This window comes from Phocoena sinus, chromosome 5, assembly GCF_008692025.1.
Source record: "Phocoena sinus isolate mPhoSin1 chromosome 5, mPhoSin1.pri, whole genome shotgun sequence".
Taxonomy (NCBI): Eukaryota; Metazoa; Chordata; class Mammalia; order Artiodactyla; family Phocoenidae; genus Phocoena; species Phocoena sinus.
Genome location: NC_045767.1, coordinates 19,977,831 through 20,005,220, shown reverse-complemented (window position 1 = coordinate 20,005,220; position 27,390 = coordinate 19,977,831). Strand labels below are relative to the sequence as shown.

General features: G+C 41.2%; 1 protein-coding gene and 1 long non-coding RNA gene across 3 annotated transcripts in view; one reads left to right on the top strand and one right to left on the bottom strand.

The window, feature by feature from the left end:
• Positions 1-2,585, bottom strand: part of ANXA5 (annexin A5) — a 31,672-nt gene extending 29,087 nt beyond the window's left edge. The window contains exons 1-3 of one of the 2 annotated variants that reach the window (XM_032633388.1): positions 2,465-2,585; positions 2,232-2,279; positions 1,910-2,071 (exon numbers count right to left, since the gene is read on the bottom strand). Coding sequence is in view for 1 of the 2 variants with exons in the window: in XM_032633387.1 (XP_032489278.1) it covers positions 2,232-2,240 (9 nt within the window). In the remaining variant the exon portion in view is untranslated. The remainder of the gene's footprint in view (positions 1-1,909; positions 2,072-2,231; positions 2,280-2,464) is intronic. The other variant, XM_032633387.1, reaches the window with a different exon arrangement.
• Positions 2,586-2,670: 85 nt separating this feature from the next.
• LOC116754604 lies at positions 2,671-27,390 on the top strand. The gene is made up of 3 exons (XR_004350090.1): positions 2,671-3,348; positions 22,680-22,837; positions 24,335-27,390. It is a non-coding gene; the product is annotated as an uncharacterized LOC116754604 (long non-coding RNA).

The window sequence follows — 27,390 nt, the reverse complement described above, 5'->3', positions numbered from 1 at the left end:
GAGCAGCATTGACATGAAGTACATTCATTACAATATAATGTATAATTTACTTATAAATATATTAATATAAATATTCTTAAGAGTGTAAAATATACCTAATAATATTTGTTTACATTAAAAAAGAAACTCCAATGTATCTGTCAAAGATCCATCAAATTTGTAATAAGACAGTCGTGCCCGTGATCTACATATGCGATAATTGATTCCTGGATATCTGCAAACTGTTATCTGCAGGGTGGTCCCAATGTTAAGTAAGAAGAGAAAACCACTGGTATGGAAGATGTAGCTCATAAACATGAAGAATCACTGTTGTGGGAGGCTATATTTTCACTTTTCATTAAATAAAAGACATTAATATTTAACAACATATTTTAAATTGCCAGAATGTGCACCTCTAAGACTCAGCCATGATGCCATTACTCTACAGATGGCCAGAGAGTGGAAGCCCATACCGCACGTCAACAAAAGGTACTACCATGGAAACTGTTTGAAACCCAACACTGAATTACTTCAGCTTACACTGGGGTCCAAAGGAAATTTTAGACAGTAAAAGTGCAATTCCATAATGTAGGCATTCTGCACACCATCAAATGTAAGTATAAAGCCAACAAAACTTCATCTTAATATTAAATATTTAACAAAATGTTTTACTTCCATGGTTTCCAAGGATAACTAATAACAAAGCTAGTGTAAAATTCAACACTATCTTTCTTAATATTACTTGTAACTTTTATGATAACTAAAAACTGTGCCTTGGATAGAAAACAGTCCTGGTTATATTGTAATAGAGGTCATGTACAAAATTCTATAATACAAGCCACCATTCTCCCAGGTTTTGTATATATAAGGGCTTTTACACTATTTTCATCCTTTGAAATTATCAATGTCCACATTTGGGGAAATGTGTTCACTTATGCTATCTTGGGTAGAGTCTACATAATTAAAGGAACTGACTGAAAAACTTCAGAAATCACTGGGTAAATTTACAAAAGAGAAACAGCCAAAAGAGCTAGGATAAAGAGAATTATTCTTTAATGCTTGCGAAATCATTTACATCACCACACCAGCATATCAAGATTGGAAAAATAATGCTCAGCAAAGTTAATTCCATATAAAAGTATCCTTTATATGTTGAAGAATCTAAACCGAAGTTTCCACTTGAAGTAATATGAGACTTGGTTTTTTGTAACACTTCTTAAGTGCAAAAAAGGAAGTAAGAATGGAAGTACTGTATAAATTTAATAAAATTACCAACTCCTCTTAATCCTCCCATCTTGTCTTGGAAAGGATCATGAAACCTTATTCAATTTTGATAAGTCAATCTGATTTTTTTTTAAGTGAACTATACATGAAAGAGGGCATTGTTTGAGTTGAACCACTTGTTTAAAAAAAGTTTCTGGACTCTGACAAGCCAGTTAGATCGATGAGATCTTGTAAAATTAGTTTCGGGGTGGAGCTGTCGTAAGCACCGATATTTTATTCACAAAAGATTGTACAACACGGTCAATTTTTAAAGAGTGCTATACAAATTAAATGATTTTCTCTTCCCTACATTTTTGATAAATGTTAAGAACAGCAAAGAAAGCCGTTATTAGGTAATCAAATTCTGAAACAGTCCCAAGGCAGATTCAATTCATAACCTCGTTCCGCGAGTTCGTTACTTAGGAAAAGCAGCTCTTCGGTTTAATCTTTTTGCTTGGGGGGGAAAAAAATTCTGTGCCAACGACGAAAAGTTCCTTTTAGTTAAATTGGGTTGAGCGACTAGAGAAAGCTCCACTACAACTCTACTGGAAAAAGCCAACGCCCACTCATAGTGTTCAAATACAGGAAACTTGGCGAAATAAATAAATAAAGCCAAGAAAAGAAAAAAAGACATGCGTTCGCTTCACAAGACCACAAGGAGTTGTACTTGCTCTGGCTCTAATTTCAGCCACTCTCTGGATTTTTAGGAAGGCTCCCTTTTACACATTCACTCACGAAGAGGAAGCGCCCCCCAAATCCGGCCACGTCACCAGCGGCTGCGCCCGCTGCGCTGCAGCGCCAGGTGGGAGCAGGTTCGGGCGGGCGCTCCCTAGGAAGGGGAACAAAGGGGAAACAGAAAGTGTAAGAAATTCCCGAAGGCAGATTCAGTTTACTCCTAAACTCTTCTGGCTTTCCAACAAATTCTAGAACTCCTGAACAGTTTACAAAGTTGGTAAATCCGAGCGCTGCGCGGGGGCGCACGGCGTTACCTGTGCCATGGCGACTGCCCAGGTCAGGAGAAGGTGACTGATGCAGGACTGCAAGAGAAGAGAGAGATGGCGGGTTCAGCGAGCGGGACTTCGCCGCCGCGGCGTCCAGACAGCCCCCCGGGCGCCGCCGCAGACCCGCCCTCTCCGCAACTCCCGGGACAGCCCTCCGCCGAGCGTCCGCGCCACCCCGGCGCCCCCGCTGCCCTCGGCGGGCTAGGCGAGCTCTCACTCACCCAGACCTGAACCTCCGGGAGAGTGGCGATGCAGAGGACGGGCAGAGACACGGGCAGAGAACGCTCCAGGCAGCTGCTTTCTGCGGGTTCCAGGCAACGGAAACGGCATCGGCCCCGCCCCGCCCCCGCCGGCCCATCCCTGCGCGCCTCCGACACGCCCCTGCCCGGGCTTCAGTGCGCCTGCGTGCAGCCCGGCCGGTCTGAGTCCTCGCCGCCTGGGAGGGGCGCGGCTCCCTGAGGGCCCGGGGGACAGCCTGGCCTTCGCGCAGCGGGAGGGCGTGGGGAGTGGTCCAGGACTCCGTGTTTGGGATCGCTGGGGCCACCCTCCCTTCTGTGGCCGCAGGAACGCGGGCCTCACCCGGTGCTCGGCCTTAACGGTGTAGGGGCGTGAAGACCAGACAGTCTCTGCGGGCAAGGACAGCGCGTCTTTGACCACGGTTTAGAATTCCCAAGTTTATTTTTAAGTTTGTTTAAAAAAAAAAGTGTCAGTCGTTGCTTCCTAGATGGCCTTCTCTTAAATGTATATATCTCGATGGTGACTTACTTGGGAAATTTAAAAACCTCCGCCTGGGGTCGGTTCCTATTTTCAGAACCAGCCTAAAACTTTCAAATAACTTAAATTTGAGCCATTCCCTATTATTAGTTAAACGTAAAATACATGAGTATGAGAGAGAAAGACAGACGGAGACAGACACTACAGGAGATTGTACTAGGCTAGTGCAGAGAACGCAAAGACAGAAAGACAGTGCCCTCCTCAGACTTACTAGCGTGGCGAGAGGGGCGGCACCGGGCGGGCGCCGGGAGGCAAGAGGACAGAAGCCGGCAACCCTAGACGCAGTAAGATATTCTAGGATGAGAAGCGCAAAGTGCTGTGGAGATTCAAGGTAAGAGATGAGAATCAAGTCTGCTTTGGGGAATAAAGAAGAGCTTTTGTCATAAATTAAATGTAGAACGAATGTGTTCTTTGTATAGATAGAACTTCTCATTTGCTTTCACATATGAGCCACACGCTTAATCAGGCCTTGACAAAGTCATAGCAGAGTGATTGCTTGCTGCAGAGAGAGGCAAAGTTGCAAAGCATGTGGAGCTCGCCACACACGCGCGCGCGCGCGCACACACACGCACGCACGCGCATGCACACACACACACACACACACACACGCACACACTCCCCTTTCAGCTTGCCTTTCCTCTTCCCTGGAAGCCTCTTCCCAAGCAGCCGGCATCTCTACGTGGCCTCAGCCTCCCTAGTTTGAGCACATCTCCTCTCTACTTTGAGCACCTCTCCTCTCTACTTTGAGCACCTCTTCCAGAGCACTGTTGACAGGCAAAGGAATCTGAAGGCAGCCCTTTCCTCTGCATCTTTTTCTCCTCTCTTCTGCTTATCATTTTCTCTCTGACCTTCACCAAGAGTAGCTCCTTCATTGTGGCCTGGAGCATTCTTTTCCCCTCACACATCCACTTACTTGAAGTCCTTTACTTCATCATCTCTCTCAGTTTCTACTCTCAGAGTAATGGAATGACACCAGAGCTCAGCAATCCTATGTATAACGATGTTGTTGATTTTATAGGAAAATGATGCCCATCACAGGTTAACGACTTGCTGTGTCCTGCAGCTAAATAGTGATAGAATTTATGAATTATTAGACTCAGTGTTCTGATATACATACCCCAGTTGGTATTTCTTTCACTTCCAGTTACATGGATTTATTCAGTTCCTACTGTGGACTGGGCGCAGTTCTAGGCACTGGGGATAGGGTAATGCAGTAAATGAAACAAAGTCCCTGCCCTCATAAGTCATACATTCTGGGGGAGGGGACAGACAATAAAAAAAATACCTATTATGTCCAGTATGAAGTCTTCTATAAAAAAAATTAAATGGAGCTGGGGAATCAGGCTGAGGGGAGCACTGTTTTGCAAAGGTGGTCTGAAGCTGTGGAGAAGGCCTACACAAGAGTCTAGTCCCATTAACATTACAGATAGAGCATGAATACAAATAACACAATGGGAGACAAACTGTAAATCATAAACGAGATGCATAAAATGTAATCAAAATGCAACTTGTTTCAGAAGAGAGACAGCTAATATTTTGTCAAGGGATTTAAAAAATTGATGGATGTGTCATTTGAATTAGGCTTCGAGGGAGGATATTTTGTCAGGAAATGAGGAGAAAGGGTGATCTGGTTAAGTGAACAGCAAAACCAAAAGAAGGAAAGTGCCTTTGTGTGTGTGTGAATTGAATTTCTAAAATGGCTGGAGTGCAAAGTGCATAAAAACTACCACCTAAAGACTCTGCTTTGAATGGTATATTTAATTGATGGATTTTGAATGAGTGGTGTTTTTTAACTACTGGGTGTTATAAATGATGGGCACTCAGAAAATCTCCCTTATTATGTCTTAAAAACAGTATCTGTCATCTATCCCAAAAGTCCCTACTCAGTGTCCAAAGGGCATCCTCAGACTCTCCACCAGATTCTTCAGTTAACTCTTTCAACCTCCTAATTAAATTTTCTCTTTCTTGAATTTAAAATTAAAGTCTTCTTAGTGTGTTGTCTTTATGTTGCATTAATTTTAAGTATTTTGTGATAATTTTGGTTTGTTTGCTGTACAGTTCTTGTGTACAAATAATGGATTTCAGCTATTTTCTGATGAGATAATCAGGTTACAGCCATACCTAAAATTTTCTTTTCATTGGGGAAATGTACCAAATCTCAGATAACTAATTTACAAACCCATTTTTGTTTTTGTTTTTTTTTTGGCCAAGCCACGCAGCTTGTGGGATCTTAGTTCCCCGACCAGGAATAGAACCCACGTACCCTGCAGTGCAAGCACAGAGTCCTAACCCCTGAACCACCAGGGGAAGTCCCCAAACACATTTTTGAACCTCAATTCATTTGTAAACTGGAGACTTTCCTGATTTCCCTCTTTACCTCAATTATTTGGATCATTCAGGAACTAGCCAATTTATTCTAAACAGGTCTAGCTTCCTTGTGTTGTAATTTCTACATGTCTCAAATCTAATATTTTCATCATATATTCATTGACCTACTGCTTCCCTTAATTATACTGATGCATAGAGAAAAAAAATGAGTATTAGGCTTTGTATAAGTAAAACAATTTTCCCTAATTCTAGAAGAGTTAGTCTTGTTTTTTAGAATATAAAATTCTCAGTCTTCTTTTTAAATTAATTTCATTGAATAAATATAGTTGTTACAAATTATGATTACTTGAAGAAGAAGAAAAGAAGACAAGATAGTGAATTGCAAGAAATTAAGGATTAAATGAGCTAATTTGTAAAAATGCCTAGCAATTATAAGAGGATTGGTTTCATTCCTCCACAGTTCTTCCTCCTTTGAAAAACCCTCACTACCATTCTCGGCTCCTAACCTGATGATTCAGCCCCTACTCTCACATTTAAAACAAATTACTCTCTGATGGCCCCACTGCCCCGTGCAACAGGACCTGTCCTATCACCAGCGAATCCCTCAGGCCTGGCAGGCCCCAACTCTCCAGGGCCAAGCTGATGCTTCCTGGTTCCCTCCTATCCTTCCTCTACTAGAGTCTCCCATCAGTGGCCCCTATCAAGTACAGCAAAATGAGACTCCCACCCTCTATACTCCTCTCCATATGCAGGCTCCCACGGCCCCCATCTGATGTGGCCAAAGACTCCAGAAGCACCATTTGGAATTTAATTCAAGCCATCTATGTGGCCTCATCTCATCCATCCCTGAACCTCCCAGGGTGAGAAGGTGAGGCCTCATTCTTCTTCAGATTCTGCCCTGTCCATTTCCACCATCACTTCTACCTCCCAGAAGTAATGCTGGAACGTAGCCAGCATTCTAGTGCCCACCCCCCAAACCTTGCCCTTTAGACTTAAAGTGGTTGTAATGTCCTTTGGAGAAATAGGCCCAGATTTACTTTCAGAAACTCATCCTGAGCCAACAGTGTGAAATTATGAGGAAACTCTTGAATAATCTCCCCTTATTGAGATCCAGTTGCTCACCAGAAATTAAAAGCAGAGACTCCTCAGGAGATTTTTATCTTTAGAAGGCCTTCTACTGTTTTTATTCAAAACAATATTTGTGTTTATCCAGTAACACGTAAGTCAGCTTCCCTAGCAGGAGACTGGAATATAGGTCTTGGGTAAATAATTAGGTAAAAGAAAGTTTCTCATAGGAATCTTTCAGGAAGGATTTTTAAGCTTGATTAAGATCTTCAGAGCAATTAGTAAAAAGAAACCGCAAACTACTCAGCCTCTTTATAAAAGGGCAAGCATCCTGTCTCTCTTGTTCATTGCTGAGTCCCCAACACCTAGCACAGTGCCCTTAGGAACACTTAGTACCTGCTCATAGCAGCGCAGTGAATGTTTTGAATGGATGCGTGAATGGCTGAATGAATCCATTGTGGTGTGGGTTGTTAACTGCAAACAGTTGATATTCAAAATGACTAGGAAGATATAAAAAAAGTTAAAAGGAAACCTTGTAAGAGAGAATTTTACCCGTGGAATAGATGTAGTCCCAGACAGGGATTCTGAATTCTGGGGAGGACTCATCCCCGGGTGGGTAAAGTTTTGCTTTATGATCTTACTAGTGTGTGACCTTGGACGATGATTTGATTTTTCCTAATTTGGGGTGGTGGCTAGGATTAGATGAGCTCACTTGTTTAATGCCTAAAAATAACAGGAAGACTGGTTTCAATTTCTCATCCCTCTTTCTCCTTCCAGAAAACTCTCACCACGAAACCCCACCCTCATCTCTTCCATGCTGATGATTCAGTCCCCACCCATCCCACTTAAAAACCCAAATTAAGTCCCTCTGCATCCACTGCTCCACTGCAGCAGGCTTTACCCATCCACAGCCAGCTTCTCAGCACTGGTCCCCTACCCCCAGCCCACTCCCATTTCTGGGGCCAGTTTATGGTACTCTCAGCATTGGTTTCTTTATCTGAAGTTTATCTTCATTCATTCAACAACTTTATTGTGTGTCACACCCTGTCATAGGCACTCAGGATACAGTGATTTAAAAAAAAAAGAAAAGATAGAATCTGTCTAATTACAGTGCTCGGTCTAGCAGATTAAATGAGATGACACAGCAGAATTCTGTTAACCTTAGGGTAGGAGGTAAGGGTAGGAAGTAGGCTTAAACAAGGAAAGCCTTTGCCGCCGGGTGGGTGTGTATGTGCAGCGTGGAGGGCTGGGAGAAGGAGGGCGGGAGGGTGGTGTCCTTCCCAGAAGTCAGCCTAACGGGGATTCCTAGGCACGTGATGGATGGAAGTAGTGTTATTTTTTTCCCCTTTACGCAACCTTATTATTTGGATGAGAGGGAATGAGGGTTCGCTCTCTCACACCCTGAACACTGACATTCTCTACACAGTTCCTCCTCTAAAACCTTACTAATTCCCACCCCCAGAAGCTCCCTCCTTTCCTCCATGTTCTCCTGGCATTCCAGCCACATCTGCTAGTACTCTCAGACTTCACCCACCCCTAGCCTCTCTTCCCACCCAGACTACCACCCATCCTTTCTCCTGCTTCGTTTCCTGTCTATCCTACCTATGGCCTATAGAGTAAGTCATTTCCCCACAGTCTTGTCACTTTCCTCCAGTCTACTCTCTTCACACGTCCCAGTAACCGCTACCCTACCATCATCTGCCCCTCCATGCAGGCTGCTGAGGACAGTTGGACACAACAAAATCATACCATAGAGTGGCCGTGAAACAGATTTGGAGTCATCCGTCTCAACTGGGCCCTTGGTGTTTCTTAGTGACCCTTTAATATGTCCCTGCTCAGCTCTTTTTCCATCCCTCATCATATTTATTTTAATCTTCACTGCTCTCCTTAAGATTCTAGCCCTCATCCTTTCTCCCAGCAGATGACGTTAATTCCTACTCAGCCAGTCTCCTTGCCCTGAATTCTCACCCTACCCCTACAAACTCATCTTCACCTACGCCCATTCTTACCTCCTTCTTTCTTACTCAGAAGGTGAAAGGACCCTCTTCCTACCCAAGGTTTCAGGTTCATCCTCCAGGATAATGATCTTATTCTCATCTGTATTTAAATCTTTTCCTTTCACTAGCTTCTTCTCAGGCTAAATTAACAAAGCTGTTTAAGTCAGGACTTTCTTAGTTTCAAGTGACAGAAACGCAGCTCAAGCTAGTTTTGGTAAAAAGAGAGAGAGCTAAGAGCATGTCATCAGTCATACTTCAAGGTCTTGGGAAGTGAGTGCTAACTTCAACTTTATGGAAGCAGGATCCTTCCTTCCCACATTAATTTCATAGAAGTTAAAAAAGAAAAACAGAAACAGAAATGCCAATAAAGGGAAAGTATGACTGATCACACACTCTTAGCTCTCTCTGTCTCATTTTCCTCTCTCAGAGACCAGCTTTCTTCTTGTGGCAAAAACATGGCTACAAGAAATAATAGTTCAGCATGAAATAGAGTCCTAGGTCCTCCTCCAGGGATACATATAAAATCTGATATATATCTTTGAGTTCTGCAGGAAATAAAGCACCCACCCGGGCGGAGGATGGAATGATGATGTTGACGTTTTCTGACTTCAGTCAAGTAAAGCTTGGACTCTGTCAACCTTTGCCCCAATTCTACACTGAATTCTCCTCTGCTCAAGCCCCTTCATTAATTTGCATGTACCCTTAGCTTAAAACTTCCCCAATTTTGCTATCCTGGGAGATATCCCAGAATATCCCAGGACCTTTGGGAAAGATCCCCGGTGTTCTCCTTACTTGCTGCAAGTAATAATAAATCTTTCTTTCTCCTGTTCTTTGGCTGATTGTGTCTTTTGACTCAATACCCACCAAGAGGCAAACCCAGTTTTCTGGTAACAGCCTCTCCACCCTCTACCCACTGTCAGTAGTACCCACCCACCCCCCCCGCCCCTGTTGTGAGAAATAAAAATGTCTCCCAACATTGGCAAAAGTCCCCTGCAGGGCAAAATTGTCCCCAGTTGAGAACCACTAACCTATATAAGGGGTTCCTTGCTGAGCCACAGCTCCATGTTCATTCGTTACTGCGTCACCCAGCCTGCAGCAGGCCCGGCCACAACAAAGGACACTTCCAAATCCTCATCTTCAGCTCAGACCTCTCTCCTGTGCTCTAGGCTCACATAGCTCCCTGCCTGCTTCCCATGTCTCAGCCAGGATGGGCCACAGGTAACTCACAAGCAACATGCCCAAACCGAATTTACCATTTTTCCTTCAAGACCAGCTTCTTCCACATTCCCTGTCCTGGTTCAAGACATCACTGTTAAGCAGTCACTGATGCAGAATCCCGGCAATACTTCTGGATCCTTCACTTTCCCTCGCCATCCGCTCGCACCACCACATTTAAGGCGGTAGATTCTAATAACACCCCTCCTTGTCTTGTTCTGGCTCCCTTCTACCCATTTGCTTTGCAATCATTTTCTACTGGCCTCTTAATTTTCCCTGTCTCTAATTTGTCTTCTAAATGCGAATCTGATTGTGTTACTCCATGCTTAAAATCAACAGATTTTTTGCAGATCCAAATTGCTTGCGGGAAATATTCAGAATTCTTTAGCAAGATGTTACTGTGGCCTTCCTGAGTTTTTACTCCAACTTTACTGCACTCTCTACTTTCTTGCTAATGAATCACATAAAAGTTCCTATCTGGGGCTTCCCTGGTGGCGCAGTGGTTGAGAGTCCGCCTGCCGATACAGGGGACACGGGTTCGTGCCCCGGTCCGGGAAGATCCCACATGCCGCGGAGTGGCTGGGCCCGTGAGCCGTGGCCGCTGAGCCTGCGCGTCCGGAGCCTGTGCTCCGCAACGGGAGAGGCCACAACAGTGAGAGGCCCACGTACTGCAAAAAAAAAAAAAAAAAAAAGTTCCTATTTTGCATTTACCTCCTCTGCCTGCCTCAAACACATTCTTTCTTTCAGTTTCCCTGGTGAGCTGCTGTTCCTCCTTCAAGGCCCATCACTAAGCATCTTCTTCTCAATTTTCTCTTAAGCCTCCTCTCTGGCCACATGTGCCAACACCTTGACGGCAGTCTCATGACAGACCCTGAGCTCATCCACCCGGCTGAGCTCCTCCTGAACTTCAGACCCACACAAATGATGAAATAAAAAGTGTTTACTGTGTTCAGTCACCAAGTTAGTTTTGGGGTACTTTGCGACAGAGCAATAGAAAACCAGTTCAAACAGTTTACCTGCAGAGGTCAGCATGAACAAAATTCCAGACCCAAGTTTCAAGTGTGGGGTGCTCAGTCCTCCTAACTCAAGCCTCCAGGGGTCTTTAAACAATACCCAGGAACTATCTTTTATTTCTCCAGTTTCTTTTTGAAACACAGTAAAAACTAATTATATTTTTAGTGGATTAACTACTCAATGTTCATACAGTAATATGCAGAGTAACAGTTCAAAATTCTGTTATTATTATTTAATATGGCCTTAAAGACTCAGGATGGGAGTTGAGGAAACATCAAGACATTTCTTTTTCTTTTTTTCTTTTTTTTTTGGCCGTGCCGCACGGCTTGCAGGATCTTCGTTTCCCAACCAGGGATTGGACCCCGGGCCCTTGGCAGTGAGAGTGTGTAGTCCTAACCACTGAACCGCCAGGGAACTCCCAGAAGCCAGCTGACTCAGGAAACTGGGGAGTAGGGCCGCAAGGATCTTGACATTCAAGCTTCTGTTTTTCCAATAATAGAAAAGTCTATAAGATACAGAGACTCTAATTCCAGTATGTTAGATAATCAGCTAGGGATATAATTTTTTTTAATTGAAGTATAGGTGCTATACAGTATTATATGTTACAGGTGTACAATATAGTGATTCACAATTTTTAAAGGTTATACTCCATTTATAGTTATTATAAAATATTGGCTATATTCTGCGTGTTGTACAATATATCCTTGTAGGTTATTTTATTTTATTATTATTTTTTTTTGCGGTACACGGGCCTCTCACTGTTGCAGCCTCTCCCATTGCGGAGCACAGGCTCTGGACGCGCAGGCTCAGCGGCCATGGCTCACGGGCCCAGCCGCTCCGCTGCATGTGGGATCTTCCCGGACCGGGGCACGAACCCACGTCCCCTGCATCGGCAGGCGGACTCTCAACCACTGCGCCACCAGGGAAGCCCGGTTATTTTATTTTATACCTAATAGTTTGTACCTCTTAATCCCCTACCCTCTTGCTCCTCCCACTTTCCTCACTTGTAACTACTAGTTACAAGTAATTTTGATTTTATAAAGAACACTCTCCACTATTAAGAAAAGTTCTACATCTTTCTACACAGTTAGTTTACACTAGTGTATAGAAACAGCTGAAATGTCTCTCACAATGAGAATAGATAAATGAATTGCGGTATATTCATATAATGGGATGGTATTCAGCAGTAAAAAAAAGAACACAACAGGAATAATCTCAAAAACGTGTTGAACAAAAGAAAAAGAAGCAAGACACAAGAAGGATAGATTCTATCTGATCCCATTTTTATGAAGTTCAGGAACATGCAAACTAAGCTAAGGTGAGAGAAATCAAGAGTAGTTTGCTGTAGGAGTGAAGTTAACTAAAAGAGGAGCAAAAGGATTTCCTGGAAAGGATGGAAAGCTTCTCTATGTTGATTTGGATTATAACTACATGGATGTAGATATTTATCAAAACTCACAAGTTACTTATATTCATTTTACTATATGTAAATTGTACCTCAATCTAAAAAAGACAACATAAAAAAAAAAAAGTAGTGTATAACACCAAAACCAAATCATGTTTCCCCTTTGGATGGATAACCTCTCTTTTAGAAGGTGTAAACAGGGAATTCAGAACACCAAATAGAAAGAGCTTTCACATCACACAAGTGAAAGAAAGTAAATATTTTCCAAAAATTACCTTTGAGAAAAGTAAACCCCAGCCCCTGAGCCATGATAAATACCCTCTGATTCATAGCACAAGCCCTGCCTTGTCTCTCAATCTGGCTTGGATAGGAAAATCAACGTCTTCCTCTGCTCACTTGGGACACTGCTCTGCTCAAGCACACGTTGCAAGAAGGAGACCTGCCATGCAGCAGAAAGGCTGGCAGGCAGAGCAAAGGAGTCAGGGCAGTGGGCAGGAATTAGAGGGCTCCGCGGGCGACTCATCGTGCAGGAATCCCACAAGGACAGAGGAGGAGGGGTTTGGGCTTAGAAAGGAGACTAAGAAGGAAAAAACATATTGACAAGGCCTTCACAGTTGCAAACTGGGGCTGCCTGAGAGACAGGTGGGATCAGCTGATGGAACAGGAAGGGAGCATTGGGCACGCTTAGCGGAGACTTTAGAAGGCCAGGGGCTGCGACACGAGGGGAAAGCAATTAGGAACAAGGGCTCCTCCCTCCCCTCTGCCGTGGGAAAGGGGAAAAGGCAAAAACAGTATAGCTCGATGAGACAGAAAGGCATCCTGTTAGGGGAAAACACCTTTGTAAAGAATTTGAGCTCCTGCCAATTACATACTGACACCAGGTTCCTCACTAGGTCTCCAGGGTCCTTCCCTGGCCCTGATGCTCAGCCCTCTTTATGCTTCACCTTTTCCTGGGGATGAGATCCAGACTCACAGAACTTGGTTTTATAGGATCTTCACTATTTCCCCCAACACACATACCACAAATGCCCCTAACTTTCTTAGGGAAACACAGCTCTACCACTCCTGGTGCCCCACCTCCCGCCCCCGCTTCCCCCACTCCAGCACTGCCAGTGTTTCCCTTGGGTTGTAGACTGCATGCCATCACTCCCTCCCAACTCTTCCCTAGCCACCCAGCAATCTGCCTTTCTGTGGGTTCCCCAACACCAAGTACCTTCCTCTATGGTAAGCCTTGCCTCAGGGTATTGTGGCTGCCTATTTATCTTCTTTTAACTATGAAATATCTCAAATTATAGAAAAGTAAAAAGAGATACTTTGTTCCCAATTAAACCTTGTTACAATTCATACCGTAATTAAACAGATTTTAAAATAAAGAAATAAAATGTTGTAGACACAGAATAGTATTACTATTGTTATTCTCCCTTACATATTCATGTATCTAATGAAAAACAATGTGTAGTATTTCTTGATATGTTTCCATTTCAATGTAATTAGTAACATACTACACGTGCTTTTTAGCAATTGTTTCACTCTACTTTGTTTTGACATTACATTAACAAAGAAATTAAGACCACGAATAACAGATCATAAGAGGAAAACTAATGCATTTGACTACATTAAAATTTAAAACACTGTTGTCTGCTCATATTTAAAAATAAAGCAGTTTTTAAAAACTGCCTGGAATAGACTGGTATACATCCCTGTAGGTGATCTGACTAGGTTTTTGTTTTTTGTTTTTTAATTTAATTTAATTTATTTTTTATACAGCAGGTCTGACTAGGTTTTACATTGTTTCTTGTTTGTTTCTTTGCTTTTGTTTTTAGCTAGCTCCCCACAGATGACTCAACCACACTCTCACCAGGAAAGTGTAAAAGAAGTTTGGCTGCCAGTTCATTTCTTTTACAGACCAGCAATGAATCCTCCCATTGCCAGCAACACCTGCACCCCTACTCTAATATCTCTAAATATTTCTGAGATCCTGTAGTTCAAATCAGCCTTCTTCTTAGCTTTCCTTACTGCCAGCTTTGGTTTCAATTATTAATCAGTTTTACCACTAGTCCACCTCTTTCTAGTTTCCAACATTCCATTGCTGCCATATACTCTACTTACAAGTATTTCATTTTTTGTCTTTATATGTTCATGGTTTCTTAGAAAACTCTTTACTGTTACTTTTATGTAATTTTGGGAGGGAGGGTGAGTAAACATGTTTACTCTGCCATATTTTAACCAGAAGTCTTGAAATTGCCTCTTTCTTGTCTGTGTTCCGTCTGGTGGTAGCTGAGCTGAGGACTGTGTCTCATTTATCATGATAGTCTGGTGTCTTGCATATTGCCTGGTGTAGATGAGGTGCTCAGTAAGAAAGTAAGGGTTTATGGAATGAAAACACACATAGCACGGTAATTTTTTTGAAATAGTAACCAATGTTTTGCTTTGTTTTTCTCTCCAGTATTTCATTTTCCCTTTTTCAGCTAGACTAATCTGTTATTATGGCTTCAGGGAATGCATGGGACAACAGAAAGCAAACTCTGCCAGGATTTTGAGTTTCAAATGTTTCGGTTGTTAGGAAAATTCAAAGGGCTTACGGCATAAACAAAATATTGGAGCAAAGCATTGTGAAGCATACCTCTATCTCTCCCATAAATCTGGAAGACTGATCCAAAAGAGAGTCAGAGCTCAGCTCCAGGGAGGCATCAAAGTCCTATAGAAAAAATAGATAGTGTGTCTAGACAGTTGGGATCATTTCATCCCACTGGAATGGTTCAGGAGCCCCGGGAAGTTTCCTTTGCATTCATGGATGAAAACAAGGTAAACAGAGAGAGCCAGTGGATCTAAAGGAGCCTCATAGATAAGAATGAAGGTCAAGAAATGCCAGAGTAGACCACTGAGTGGGGAGACAGGATGGTGCCATGTCAGTGAATACATCATGAACAGATGATGCCCATGTGGCAGATACATCATGGACAGATGACACTGAGATCCCTCCCATCCCTGATGCTTTGACACTATGTAAGTCCCTCATTATTTAAACACAGTCCTAGGGAAATCCCCACATTGACTGAGCTTAGTTTCTGCCACCCAAGTAAAATGAAGCTCAAGATTGAAAATAATTTGAGTTACAAAAAAATAAAATAAAATTATCAGAAACTAACACAAAATTGTAAATCTACTATACTTCAGTTTAAAAAAATTATATTTCCCCAATATTTCTATTGGTCAGTTGAAATTCATGTATAGTACACAAATATGGTGATTATTGACCACCAGATATTCATTTATAAATTCATGAAAAAATTCATAAGTATTTACACAACAGATGATCAAATATGTTAATATAGCAACATCCTAAATTAAAGTACAGATTTATACTTGTGAATGACAAATCATCTATAAAATCAAGCATGTAGGTAGATTGCTTGGCTAAACTGTTTCTATTATCTGTCAATCTTAACAGAATAAATGAGAAAATACAGAAGCATCTGTCAGGAATGTATGTCAAGACTTTTGCTTTCAGCTGAGATGAAAGCCAATGCTTTCACTGAGAATGACTAGAAAAGCTGGACAAAATACCCAGAACAGTACCTGTTTGAAGGCATTGAAGAACTGCTGGGGAAACTCAGACTTGAGCAATAAGATTCTGGAGAAAGACGAAACTTGGACAGGAGTGCTGGCATTCTGCAGTTGAGTTTTCTTTGGGGGCACTTGCCAGTTCTGAGTACCTGGCAAGGGGCCAGGAATCTAAGCCAGAGATTTGGGCAGGAGATCACCAAGGGGCAGAGAAGGCAGCAGAATTGTCGGCAGTTTGGAGGGCTGGAGAGAAAAATCAGAATCTTGTGAGGCTGGGATGCCAGTGAGAAGGGTGTCTGGAAAACTGAGTCTGACACTTGACCTGTTTTCCCAGATTCTGACACTACATGGATCAAGATGTTAAGAAACTAAATAGAAAGTCTCTATAAAGTAGAACAGAGATTTTGCAAACTTAAAAGACTCACAGGAGGACAGGGCTACAGTGAGCACCCCAAGTCCTCAGGTGGAACTCCAGGAGGGTGTTTTAGTTGGGTCGGGTTGTGTGACTTAAACAGCAAACATTTATTTCTCACAGTTCTGGAGGTTGGAAAGTTCAAGATCAAGACTCTGGCAGACACCACAATGAGAAGCCCACACACCACGATAAGGAGTAGCCCCCGCTCACTGCAACTAGAGAAAACCCGTGCACAGCAACGAAGACCCAACACGGCCCAAAATATAAGTAAATAAATAAAAGACTCCCTCAGATTCAGTGTCTGGCCAGAGCCAACTTCCTTGTTCATAGATGACCATCTTTTTGCTGTGTCCTCCCTTGTCAGAAGGGATGAGGGAGCTCTGCAGGGTCTCTTTTATAAGGGCACTAATCACATTCATGAGGGCTCCACCATCATGACCAAATCACCTCTCAAGGCTGCACCTCCTATTGCCATCACATTAGGGGGTTAGGGTTTCAACATATGAATTTGGGGGGAACATAAACATTCAGTCTATAGCAGAGGGCTACTCTCTAGGAACAGGGACAGATCAGAGATGTAAAAGAGTCTCACAAAAACTGTAATGCACTATATGTCATTCTGGAAAAGGCAAAACTATGCAGACAATAGAAAGATCAGTAGTTGCCAGGAGTTAGGGGTACAGAGGGATGAATAAGTGGTACACAAGGCATTTTTTAGGTCAGTGAAACTACTCTGTATGACACTATAATGATGGATACATGTCATTATACATTTGTCAAGGCCTGTAGAATGTACAACACCAAGAGTTAACCCTAACATAAACTCTGGACTTTGGGTGATAATAACGTGTCAATGTAGAATCATCCCTAGTAAAAAAAAAAAAAGTACCATTCTAGGACAAAAAGGATGTGGTACATATATACAATGGAATGCTACTCAGCCATAAAAAAGAATGAAATAATGCCACTGACAGCAGCATGGATGGACCTAGAGTTTATCATACTAAATGAAGTAAGTCAGAAGGAGAAAGACAAATACCATATGATATCACTTATCTGTGGAATCTAAAATATGGCACAAATGAACTTATCTACAAAACAGACTCACAGACATAGAGAACAGACTTGTGGTTGCCAAGGGGGTGGAGGTGGGGGAGGGGTGGACAGGAAGTTTGGGATGAGCAGATGCAAACTATTATAGGTAGAATGGGTAACAACAAGCTCCTACTATGTAGCATAGGGAACTATACACAATACCCTGTGATAAACCACAGTGGAAAAGAATATGAAAAAGTATATATATATACACATATATATATGTGTGTGTGTGTATATATATATATAAATATACGTGTTTGTATATATATAACTGAATCACTTTTCTGTACGGTAGAAAGTAATGCAACATTGTAAGTCAACTGTACTTCGATAAAATAAATTTTAAAAAAAAATGTATCACTCTGGTGAGGGACGTTGATAATGAAGGAGGCTATGCAAGGGTGCGGGCAAGAGGCAAATGGGAACTCAGTACTTTCTGCTCAGTTTTTCTGTGAACTTAAAACTGCTCTAAAAAATAAAGTCTAAAAATAAAAATCTGTAATGCAGCCTGCAGTTGGTTCTACCTCTGATTGGATTAAAGTGATCAGCTCCCTAGTAGAAGAGGTAAAGCTTCTCTGGAGGAAGATTTTACCCCAAAGCCCTCTAATTTTTAAAATACTATGTCTGGATCAAATTGGATCAAAATTTCCCAGGCATTCCAGGACACAGAAACAAGTACTAAAACCATAAAGAGAAAGATAGTAATAGAACTCTACTTAATGCTCTGTGGTGACCTAACTGGGAAGGAAATCCAACAAAAGAGGGGATATATTTATACATATAGCTGATTCACTGTGCTGTACAGTAGAAACTAACACAACATTGTAAAGCAACTATACGCCAATAAAAATTAATTTTAAAAATTGCTGCAGCCACTGTGGAAAACAGTATGGAGGTTCCTCAAAAAACTGAAAATGGAGTTGCCATATGATCCAGAAATCTCACTCCTGGGCATATATTCAGACAAAACTATAATTTGAAAGGATCCATACACTCCTATGTTCATAGAAGCACTATTTACAATAGCCAAGACATGGAAACAACCTAAATGTCCATTGACAGATGAATGGATAAAGAAGATGTGGGACATATATACAATGGTTTACTACTCAGCCATAAAAAAGAATGAAATAATGCCATTTGCAGCAACGTGGATGGACCTAGAGATTATCATACTAAGTGAAGTAAGTCCGAAAAAGATAAATACCATATATTACTTACATGTGGAATCCAAAATATGACACAAATGAACTTATCTATGAAACAGAAACAGACATAGAGAACAAACTTGTGGTTGCCAAGCGGGGTGGAGGGGAATAGGTTGGAAGTTTGGGATTAGTAGATGCTAACTATTATACATAGAATGGATAAACAACAAGGTCTTACTGTATAGCACAATATTCAATATCCTGTGATAAACCACAGTGGAAAAGAATATGAAAAAGAATGTATACATATGTATAACTGAATCACTTTGTTTTACAGCAGAAATTAACACAACATTGTAAATCAAAAAACAAACAAAAGATAGAAAGAGATATTGATCCAGATATTTTGCTTATCAAAAAACAGTTAAATTAAGTATGATTAACATGTTCAAGAAAAATAGATGAAAAGAATGTATATTATTAGTTAAAACTACAGATATGAACTGTGGAGTGCAACATTGTGCATCTTGCAGGATTTTAGTTCCCCAACCAGGGACTGAACCCCAGGCTACTGCAGTGAAAGTGCCAAGTCCTAACCACTGGACAGCCAGGGAATTCCCATTATTCATGTCTGTATTTTCTATATCTCTCCTTAATATATATAATCTCCATGAGGACAGGAGTTTGCTTTCCTCATTGCTGAATTCCCAGTGCCTAATAAAATGCCTGAACATAGTAGATGCTCAATAAATAGTTGTTGAATTAAAGAAAAAACTATAGCTGGAATTTACCAAACTCTTTTTATGTGTGTGTGTATGTGACCAAACCAAGAACATTCTATAAGGGAAAGATTTTTATAACTCCACATCTTGCCTTCATAACTATGAGCTCTATTGTCACTTTCATCACGATCACTTTTTCCTGTTGTTAATAATTTGTCTCATCTTTTTCAAAATTACGTGGCTACAAACGTGAATGATTATTTTGTACCAAGCATTGTTCTAAGTGATTCTTTGATTTCTCACAACAATCCTGTGAAAAAAGTACTATTATTGCTCTCACTTTAAAAATGAGGAAACTGAGGTACAAGGTAGTTAAACAAATGTTTATGGTTACATGACTAGTAAATGGCAGAGCTAGAATTTGAACTCAGTCCGACTCCAGAGCCCTCACTTTTAATCACAACACTATATAGGGTATGCGTCTTGTACAACTACAGTAGCCATAGATAGTATATGTTTTGGTTAAAATGATGTAGAATCCTGACAGGTCAAATTATTTAGGTCACCAAAATGTTCTTCTGTTTTCTCATAGCCCCAAACCATAAGAATGTGAGAGTTCCAATTTAGCCTAAACTGAATAGAGATGTGTTTTTGAATCCACGCTGCCCAATAACGTCTGTCTAAAGTACAAAAGACCAAGAAGAAATGTGTCTAATTTTAAGTGGAAGAAAAATAGAAAATAAAAACAAGTATGTATATTTGACCAAAAATAGTACCCAATACTAACCACCACCTAAGTTATTTTTGTAAACCTTTGCCTGGATATGCTCTAATTATTATAATTGCAACCTGTGAATTCTTAGCTGCAGAACTACAGTTAATTCACTTATCCCACCTGTGGGTAGATAATCTTGACAGAAAATCCCACCACATACATAGGTCTCTACTCTTTCCAGCAGTACTCCCTGAAGAAGCCAAGTCTTCATTCTCTAATACACGCTGTTCTTATTGATAGACACACATACCTGGTTTTCCATCTTACCAGGTAAACATTTAAGAAGTGTATTTGAAAGGAAGGTATGAAATCCTTCCCTGTCTCCTGCACTCCCTCTCCCAACAATGTCTTTTCACTGACATAAAAATCTACCATTAGATTTGATTTCTCCAAATCTTCTATACAGATAAACATCTATCATCATTTTCATAATAGTATGAATTAATGAAATGACTCAATCTCGTGGGCAGCTAGCTGTGATCAGGGACATAAAGAAGTTAAGAGTTTTGACTGGGATGCAGTAAGCACAAGTCATGACAATTTTGAACATAAACTACAGGGTTGTTGTCATTTTCTTATTCACTCAAAATGAAAACAGTGATGTAATGCACCTCATAGAACTGAAGTGAAGACTGCATGCGACTGATGAGCATAAATATGCTTAAGATAATATTACGCACACAGTAGGGGGTTAACAAATGGTGACTTTTATAATTAATTATAATGATTTTGGAGATAATGGAGAAATGTTTTAAAGTCAAATATATTTTAAAAGAATTGGCAAGATGGTTAGGGCAGTAGATCTGAATAAAGTTTAATGAAAGAATAAAATTAACCCCTCCATTCACCGTCCAAGATCATTTTTGCTGCTTTGGATGATGTATGAAAGACTAGGAGGCATCTTGTGATCTGTTTAGCATACAGACCTAACTATTCATAGCTTCACAAATCTATTTAATATATTTAAGAAATTCTGTGGAATCAAAATGTCAAGTTTCTCCTTCCATTTATTGAGTGGTTCATCATCTCTCCATATGTCTATTTGCTTGTGAACAAAATACTCACCTAACATAATGCCCACCCACACAAGGTTAGGTGCACTATTGTTTTTCTCATGTGAAAATTATCTTCCTAACAGTATCCACAGGATCTGCCCGTTGAGCTATTGAGCTATATTTCCCAATAATAGTAGTGGATTGCACATATAAAATCCAGCATTTTCTCATTGAGTTCCTTTTGTGACCAGAAACTTAAGAGATTTTATAGGTGCCATTTGGATGCAGATCAAAAATAAGCTGTCTCCCGGGATGCAAGAACTCAGGAGCTGCCTTGTTAGTGCTTTGCTCTAACCAACCTTCTCAGGGTGATTTTCCCTGGGCTAGTTTTCTGGTTAGCCTTGTGGAGGATTTGTTTACTCAGTCACCTGAGAAGTATGTATATTTATGAATTAGTATGACTGGAGAAAATGATCTGAAGAGACAGAAGCCTCTGTTCAAATTAGGAGACCATGCGGGGTGACAGTCCTGGCTGGAGTCCTCGATGAATCATTGATCACTGGTTAGTGGTGCTACCACTTGCCAGCTGTTTGATCTTAAGTCATTCACAGGCATCTTCCCTTTTCTCAAAAGATAAACAATACCGGGAGAGTGGAGGTTTTCTAAAACCCCTTTCTATTAATCTTACCTACGGAAGAGAAAATTGAAATTGAAGATTTTTTGTTTCTTATTAAGAGAAGCCACTTGCAAAGGCTGAGATGACAGCTACCTGTGTGGAGATAAAAGATTTTAATAAAATGAAATTACACAGACTAGTGGAAATAAAATCAAAGTCAACTAATTTTCTCAAGAATCACTCTCAAGTGTACCTTCAATGTCAAATGAATTGCCCACACAAATACAGTCAACTGGTTTTTACAAAGGCACAAAGGCAATTCAAAGGATAGTTTTTAAGCAGTGCTGTAATGATTGGACATCCATATGCAAAAATAAATAAAACTAGACGAAGACCTTATACATTTCACAAAAATTAACTCCAAATGGATCATAGCATAACTCCTTATTCCTTATGTGTGGGCTACAAATAGCAACTTCTTTCCAAATAGTACAGTATGGAAAGGGGGAAAAAAGAATAACTTTATGGTTGGTAGTATTTACTACCTCAGCTAAGTAATCCAGATTAACAACAGCTATGTCACGTGGATAGCATATACTCCTGATACAATTGCTGAGAACTGTGCTTTGCCTCTTATATCATCTTCCATAAAACCCATAATCCCACTCTAATCATAAGGAAAAATCAGACAAGTCCCAATTGAGAGACCCAGAAAATACTTGGCCGGTGGGAGTTCCCTGGTGGCCTCATGGTTAGGATTCCTGGCTTTTCCTGGCTTTCACTGCCATGGCTCAGGTTCAATCCCTGGTCGGGGAACTGAGATCCTGCAAGCCACAACACGTGGCCAAAAAACCCACAAAAGTTGGGGAAAAAAAACACCTGGCCAATACTTCTCACAATTGTCACCAAAAACAAGGAAAGTCTAAGAAACTGTCATAGTCAAGACACGATGACTAAATGTAATGTTATATCCTGGGTGGAACCCTGGAACAGAAAAAGAACATTAGATAAAAACAAAGGAAATCTGAATAAAGAAAGGACTTTGGTTAATAATAATAATGCATCAATATTAGTTCATAATTGCGTTACATGTATCATACTAATGTAAAATGTTAATAATAGGAGAAATTGGGTGTGGGGTATATGGAACTCTCTGTACTATCCTTGCAATTTTTTGTAAATCTTAAACTATTGTAAATTAAAAGTTCATTTAAAAGAATTATATGAACTTTTTGTGTATTTTCAGCAAAATGTTCACACCAATAATATTGCTTTGAATTTTTTTCTTCTCTCCTTCCTTCATAGGGAATGATACACCTGCTACATAATACAATTCCACACTTTACAATTATTTGGTCCTTTGAGGATCTTTCAATTTTGGAAATAAGTTTCATCCATAGAGCTACGTCTTTGAAGGTAAAATACCACCAACCGAAAACAAGGGGAAGAACAACTCACTTTGTGTGAGTATTTTACCCACAAAACAGTAACAACCACAAACTATCAGGTTAATAGTAAGAAAAAAACATCCTTAGGAGCCCCACTGGTTTCGGGATGATTTTATTTTGTAAAAATAAATTATATGGAGTTTGCCAAAAGAGGCAAAAACTACAGCAGGCTGGATTCTTTATTGCGCTGTTAGTTAATCCCGCCTTATACTTTGATTTGCTGCCTGTTAAAATGTTTCCTGGGAATGTGGTCTGGCACATGCCCTGCTATGCTGAGGGTTCAGAAATTTGCATTTTGGTCCTAATTTACCCACCAACAACTGAACCTCCATTTTTTATCCGCGTATCAATCTGGAGTTGGGTTGAGCTGACCTCTAAGGCCTCTTCCTGTTTTGCAATTGTAGACATGAGTAACTTATTACCACTGACTGACACAGTATCATGGATTTGTTTTTCAGATTACCTGGCCTCACCTGGCACATAGTGGGGTCCTGAGGGATGAGAGTGTAGGATGGGTAAGAAAAAAAAAAAATAGCAGAAGTTTCATGTAGTAAAGGAGTCTTAGAAGGGATCTGACTCCTGGTATTTGAAGAACGGTCACGTAGGAAGGGATAGCAGGTGTGTTTGGCGGAATTCCAGAGAACTTAGGGCCAGCAGACATGGAGGACTGGCCTACATATGACTCAGTGTAACCCTTGAGGGGTGGTGGCCTCAGTCACGGCAGTCCCAAAGGAGAGCAGCTCCCTGGAGCAGTAATGAGTCCTGGGAGGCTCAGGAGGCAAGTTCCCGCTCACCTGGCTGGGTTGTTTTTAGAACCGCCTTGCTTCCCTTCCCCACCTCATCCCTTTCCTCCCAATGCGCCCACCTCCACCCAGGTTCATCAGAACCCAGCCCTGCAATGGTTTCTACTACAAATATTTTGTGTCTGTCAAGTGTTTGGTGCAGAGAAAAAAGAGGAGCGGCACTGGTCCAGATCATTTAAAAGCCCCTTGCCGGGCTTCCCTGGTGGCGCAGTGGTTGAGAGTCCGCCTGCCGAGGCAGGGGACACGGGTTCGTGCCCCGGTCCGGGAAGATCCCACATGCCACGGAGCGGCTGGACCCGTGAGCCATGGCCGCTGAGCCTGCGCGTCCGGAGCCTGTGCTCCGCAATGGGAGAGGCCACAACAGTGAGAGGCCCGCGTACCGCAAAAAAAAAAAAAAAAAAAAAGCCCCTTGTCATACTGAGTCTGTGGCTACAACAGAAAGCATCAGCTCTGCGTGGCTTCCCCCTCAGCAGTCCTCCTGTTCCCTCAGCAGCCCCTCTTCTTTCCAAGTCACCATCACATCCCTGTGTAATATCTCCCTTCACAACACAAGACATTGTTTCATAATGAAGGCAATTTCACCATGCTTGGAATTAGCTCTTATTGGTGTTTTTAAATGCTTAAAATTCCTACACGTTTTAACCCAGCTACCAAGGAGATCTATGTAAGAAGTCTCCCTTAAATTCACAACTTTCTTTTTTTTTTGCAGGGAAAGGTCTGTATTGCCAAACTGCAACACTGGAATCCAGAGAAGCTCATTTCTCTGCTCATTTGGAAACTCCGAGGCACTGAGGACGCATACGGATTTTCCATCCCTTAAGTGATGTATTGGTTGAAAGCCACAATGCATTATAGACGGGTGTTCCTGGAACAATGGCTTTTTCTCCAAGGCCACAGTTCTCTTCCAGGACATCACTGAAAATGAGAAGAGCACAAACATATGCTCGGTGGGGCAGCCTTCCTGAGGAGTCCTGCCATTTCACATTTTCCCTAACAACTCAGAAAACAAGCTCTCGCAGAGGAAGGACATAATCTGAAACATTTCTTCCTAATTCCCTCCTGCTCAGAACAAACCTTGAGATCACCATTTTGCAGCCTACCACGGAAAACAGTCTCATCATAGAATGTCCACGTCAAAGTACATCACTTCTTTATTTCTATAGAACGAGTTGAGTACCTGCTTCACAGTTTATCAGTTCCATTGATAGTGAGAACAATATCAGCAACTGCCTAGCTTCTGAGTCACATGATATTTGATTGTTGTTCTTTTCCCAGACAAAGATACCAACTAGTAAAATTATGGGCCCAGTGACTAATGACAAGCTACATTATCTCTAAGTAGCTTTCAGACTAAGTTTATCAGAGGTTACCTGTGTCTGACCAGCCACCCCAGCTGCCAAGTACTCATTGCTGTGGCAGGCTGTTCCTCTATTTAATCTACTCCAGGGGCCCTTCTCAGGAGGGTATAACCCAGAGAACCCACCACTGCCACTAGGGTGCTTCCCCTGTATGTAACATCGACCTCTGTTGTTGTTCCTATCCCATTTCATGGAAATCATCTGTTCACATATCTGTCCTGCACACTAGATTGTGAACTCTTTGAGGACTTATGTCTTATTTAACTCCAGAGTTTCAGTGCCTAGAGCAAAATAACTGTTCCATGTGTGTTTGTTGAGCCAGTGAACAAAACAATGAATGGCCATCAGTTAGGCCCAGTGGTTAAAAAGATGCACTCTGGTGGCAGATGTCTGTGGTTTTCAGGTCTGGCTGCCCCACTTTTCAACTGTGAGACATGGCACAATTAACCCATCTGTGCCTCAGTTAATCTGTTAAGTGGGGTTACGAATAGAACTTCCTGCATAGGTTTGTTGAGTAGTGTGTATGAAGCATGTAGAAAAATGCAGGCACACTAATGTTTAATACCTGTCCACTGTGGTTGATATCGTCATTAATATGATTATTATTACTAGGCAATAATAATACCGCTACTAATACTGGAATAATTCCTGACATGGGTTCAAGTTCTTTATACCAGAGCCTTTGACAGTAAGGAGGCAAGCCAGATATATTCCACATGGTGGACAGACAGCTGAGTGATGTTTGAAATGCACTATGTCATCTGTGAACAAAATGTAGCTGATATTGGGCAAGTACTTCCTATGAGCCAGGCATGTATTAGATGTTTTATATATGTGACCTCTTTTTTTTTCAATAGAGTTTAATTTTTAGAAGTTTTAGGTTCACAACAAAACCGAGGGGAAGGTACAGAGATTTCCAATTTACCCCCTGCTCCCACACGTGCGTAGCCTCCACAGTTATCAACATCCCCAACTAGAGTGGTACATTTGTTACAACTGATGAACCTGACTGACACATCACAACCACCTCAAGACTATAGCTTATACTTGGGTTCACTCTTGGTGTTGTACATTCTGTGGGTCTGGACAAATGTATAATGACACGTCTCCATCATTATAGTATCATACACAGTAGTTTCACTGTGCCAAAAATCCATTGTATGTGACCTCTTTTCATTTTCAAAACAACTATGAGAACAATTATTCTTCATCCCATTTTTAAAAGATGAGAAAAATGAGGCTTGGAGAGGTTAAACAATTTACTAAAGATTATACATTAACAGGTGGATTATCTGGCCCCGGAGCCCATGAGCTTTCTGTTCCCGGTTGCTTCCCAATGGAACAAGCAGAGAGCAGATGAATCACAGGAGTATGATTAATGTTCCCTAGAGCAGCACCCAATTTATGAGGACGTAAGCCAGGGTCACCAGGCCTCTTCAGCCTGTGGTGCTAATGAGGTCCCATGAACAGTAACATACAAATAATGGTGGTTCTTAGGCCTCCTTCCAGCCCTGAATGAAGCCCCTTGGATATATTTCTGGGAGTTGAAGTACACAATTCTTTGAAAAAATATTTTAATGAAAATCGCTATTAAATTATTACACAGTCATAATCAAGTAATAACGCACATTTCCCCAAGGTGTCTGAACTACACTCTGCCCAGCTACAAAACTCGAAGGAGGGACTTCATATATTCTAACCCATGGTCAGCCACAGCTCATTTCTCAAAGAGGCATTGATGTAACTGGGTGTTTTTAAATCACAACATTGTTTTGAAATCACTAAAACCATCAAGTTGTAAATACTATTATCTTCATCTTAGGGGTGGAGAAACGGCATTTTTGAGAGTTAAATGCCTTGTCTAAAGTCCTATAGTTAATAAGGAGTGGAGTAGGATTGAAACTCATATTTGCAGCTTCCACACTGACTCTGACAACCAGCTCTTAGCCAGTTACTGTGGAAAAGCTTTGTGACAGGCACTGTACCAAGGGCTAGAGGTGGAAAAGTGAGTAAGACATAGTTCCTACCCTTGTTGGGGAGACAGACCTATGAATAATTATAATAATATGTAAATATGGTGGTAGAAGATATACATAAAATACCACTGGAACACATGGAATTCTTTAAAAGGATGTGACATTTGAGCTGGGTGTTGGAGGGTGAGTAGGAGTTTGCCCAGAAAGGGAAGTACGTTGTAAGCAGAAGGCAAGGCTTGTGCGTGGAGTGTGAGGGAATCAGGTTGAGTGATTTCTTGATTCACGCTGCATTTTAAAAGGTGAGACATTTTAAATTATGTTATTCATGACACAATACTAATACACCTTGCAAAAGTGTCCTTTAAACATGTCTACTCGGTAAGTCCTAAAATATATGTAACTAATTAAAGTCACTTAAGACTGGTGTATTT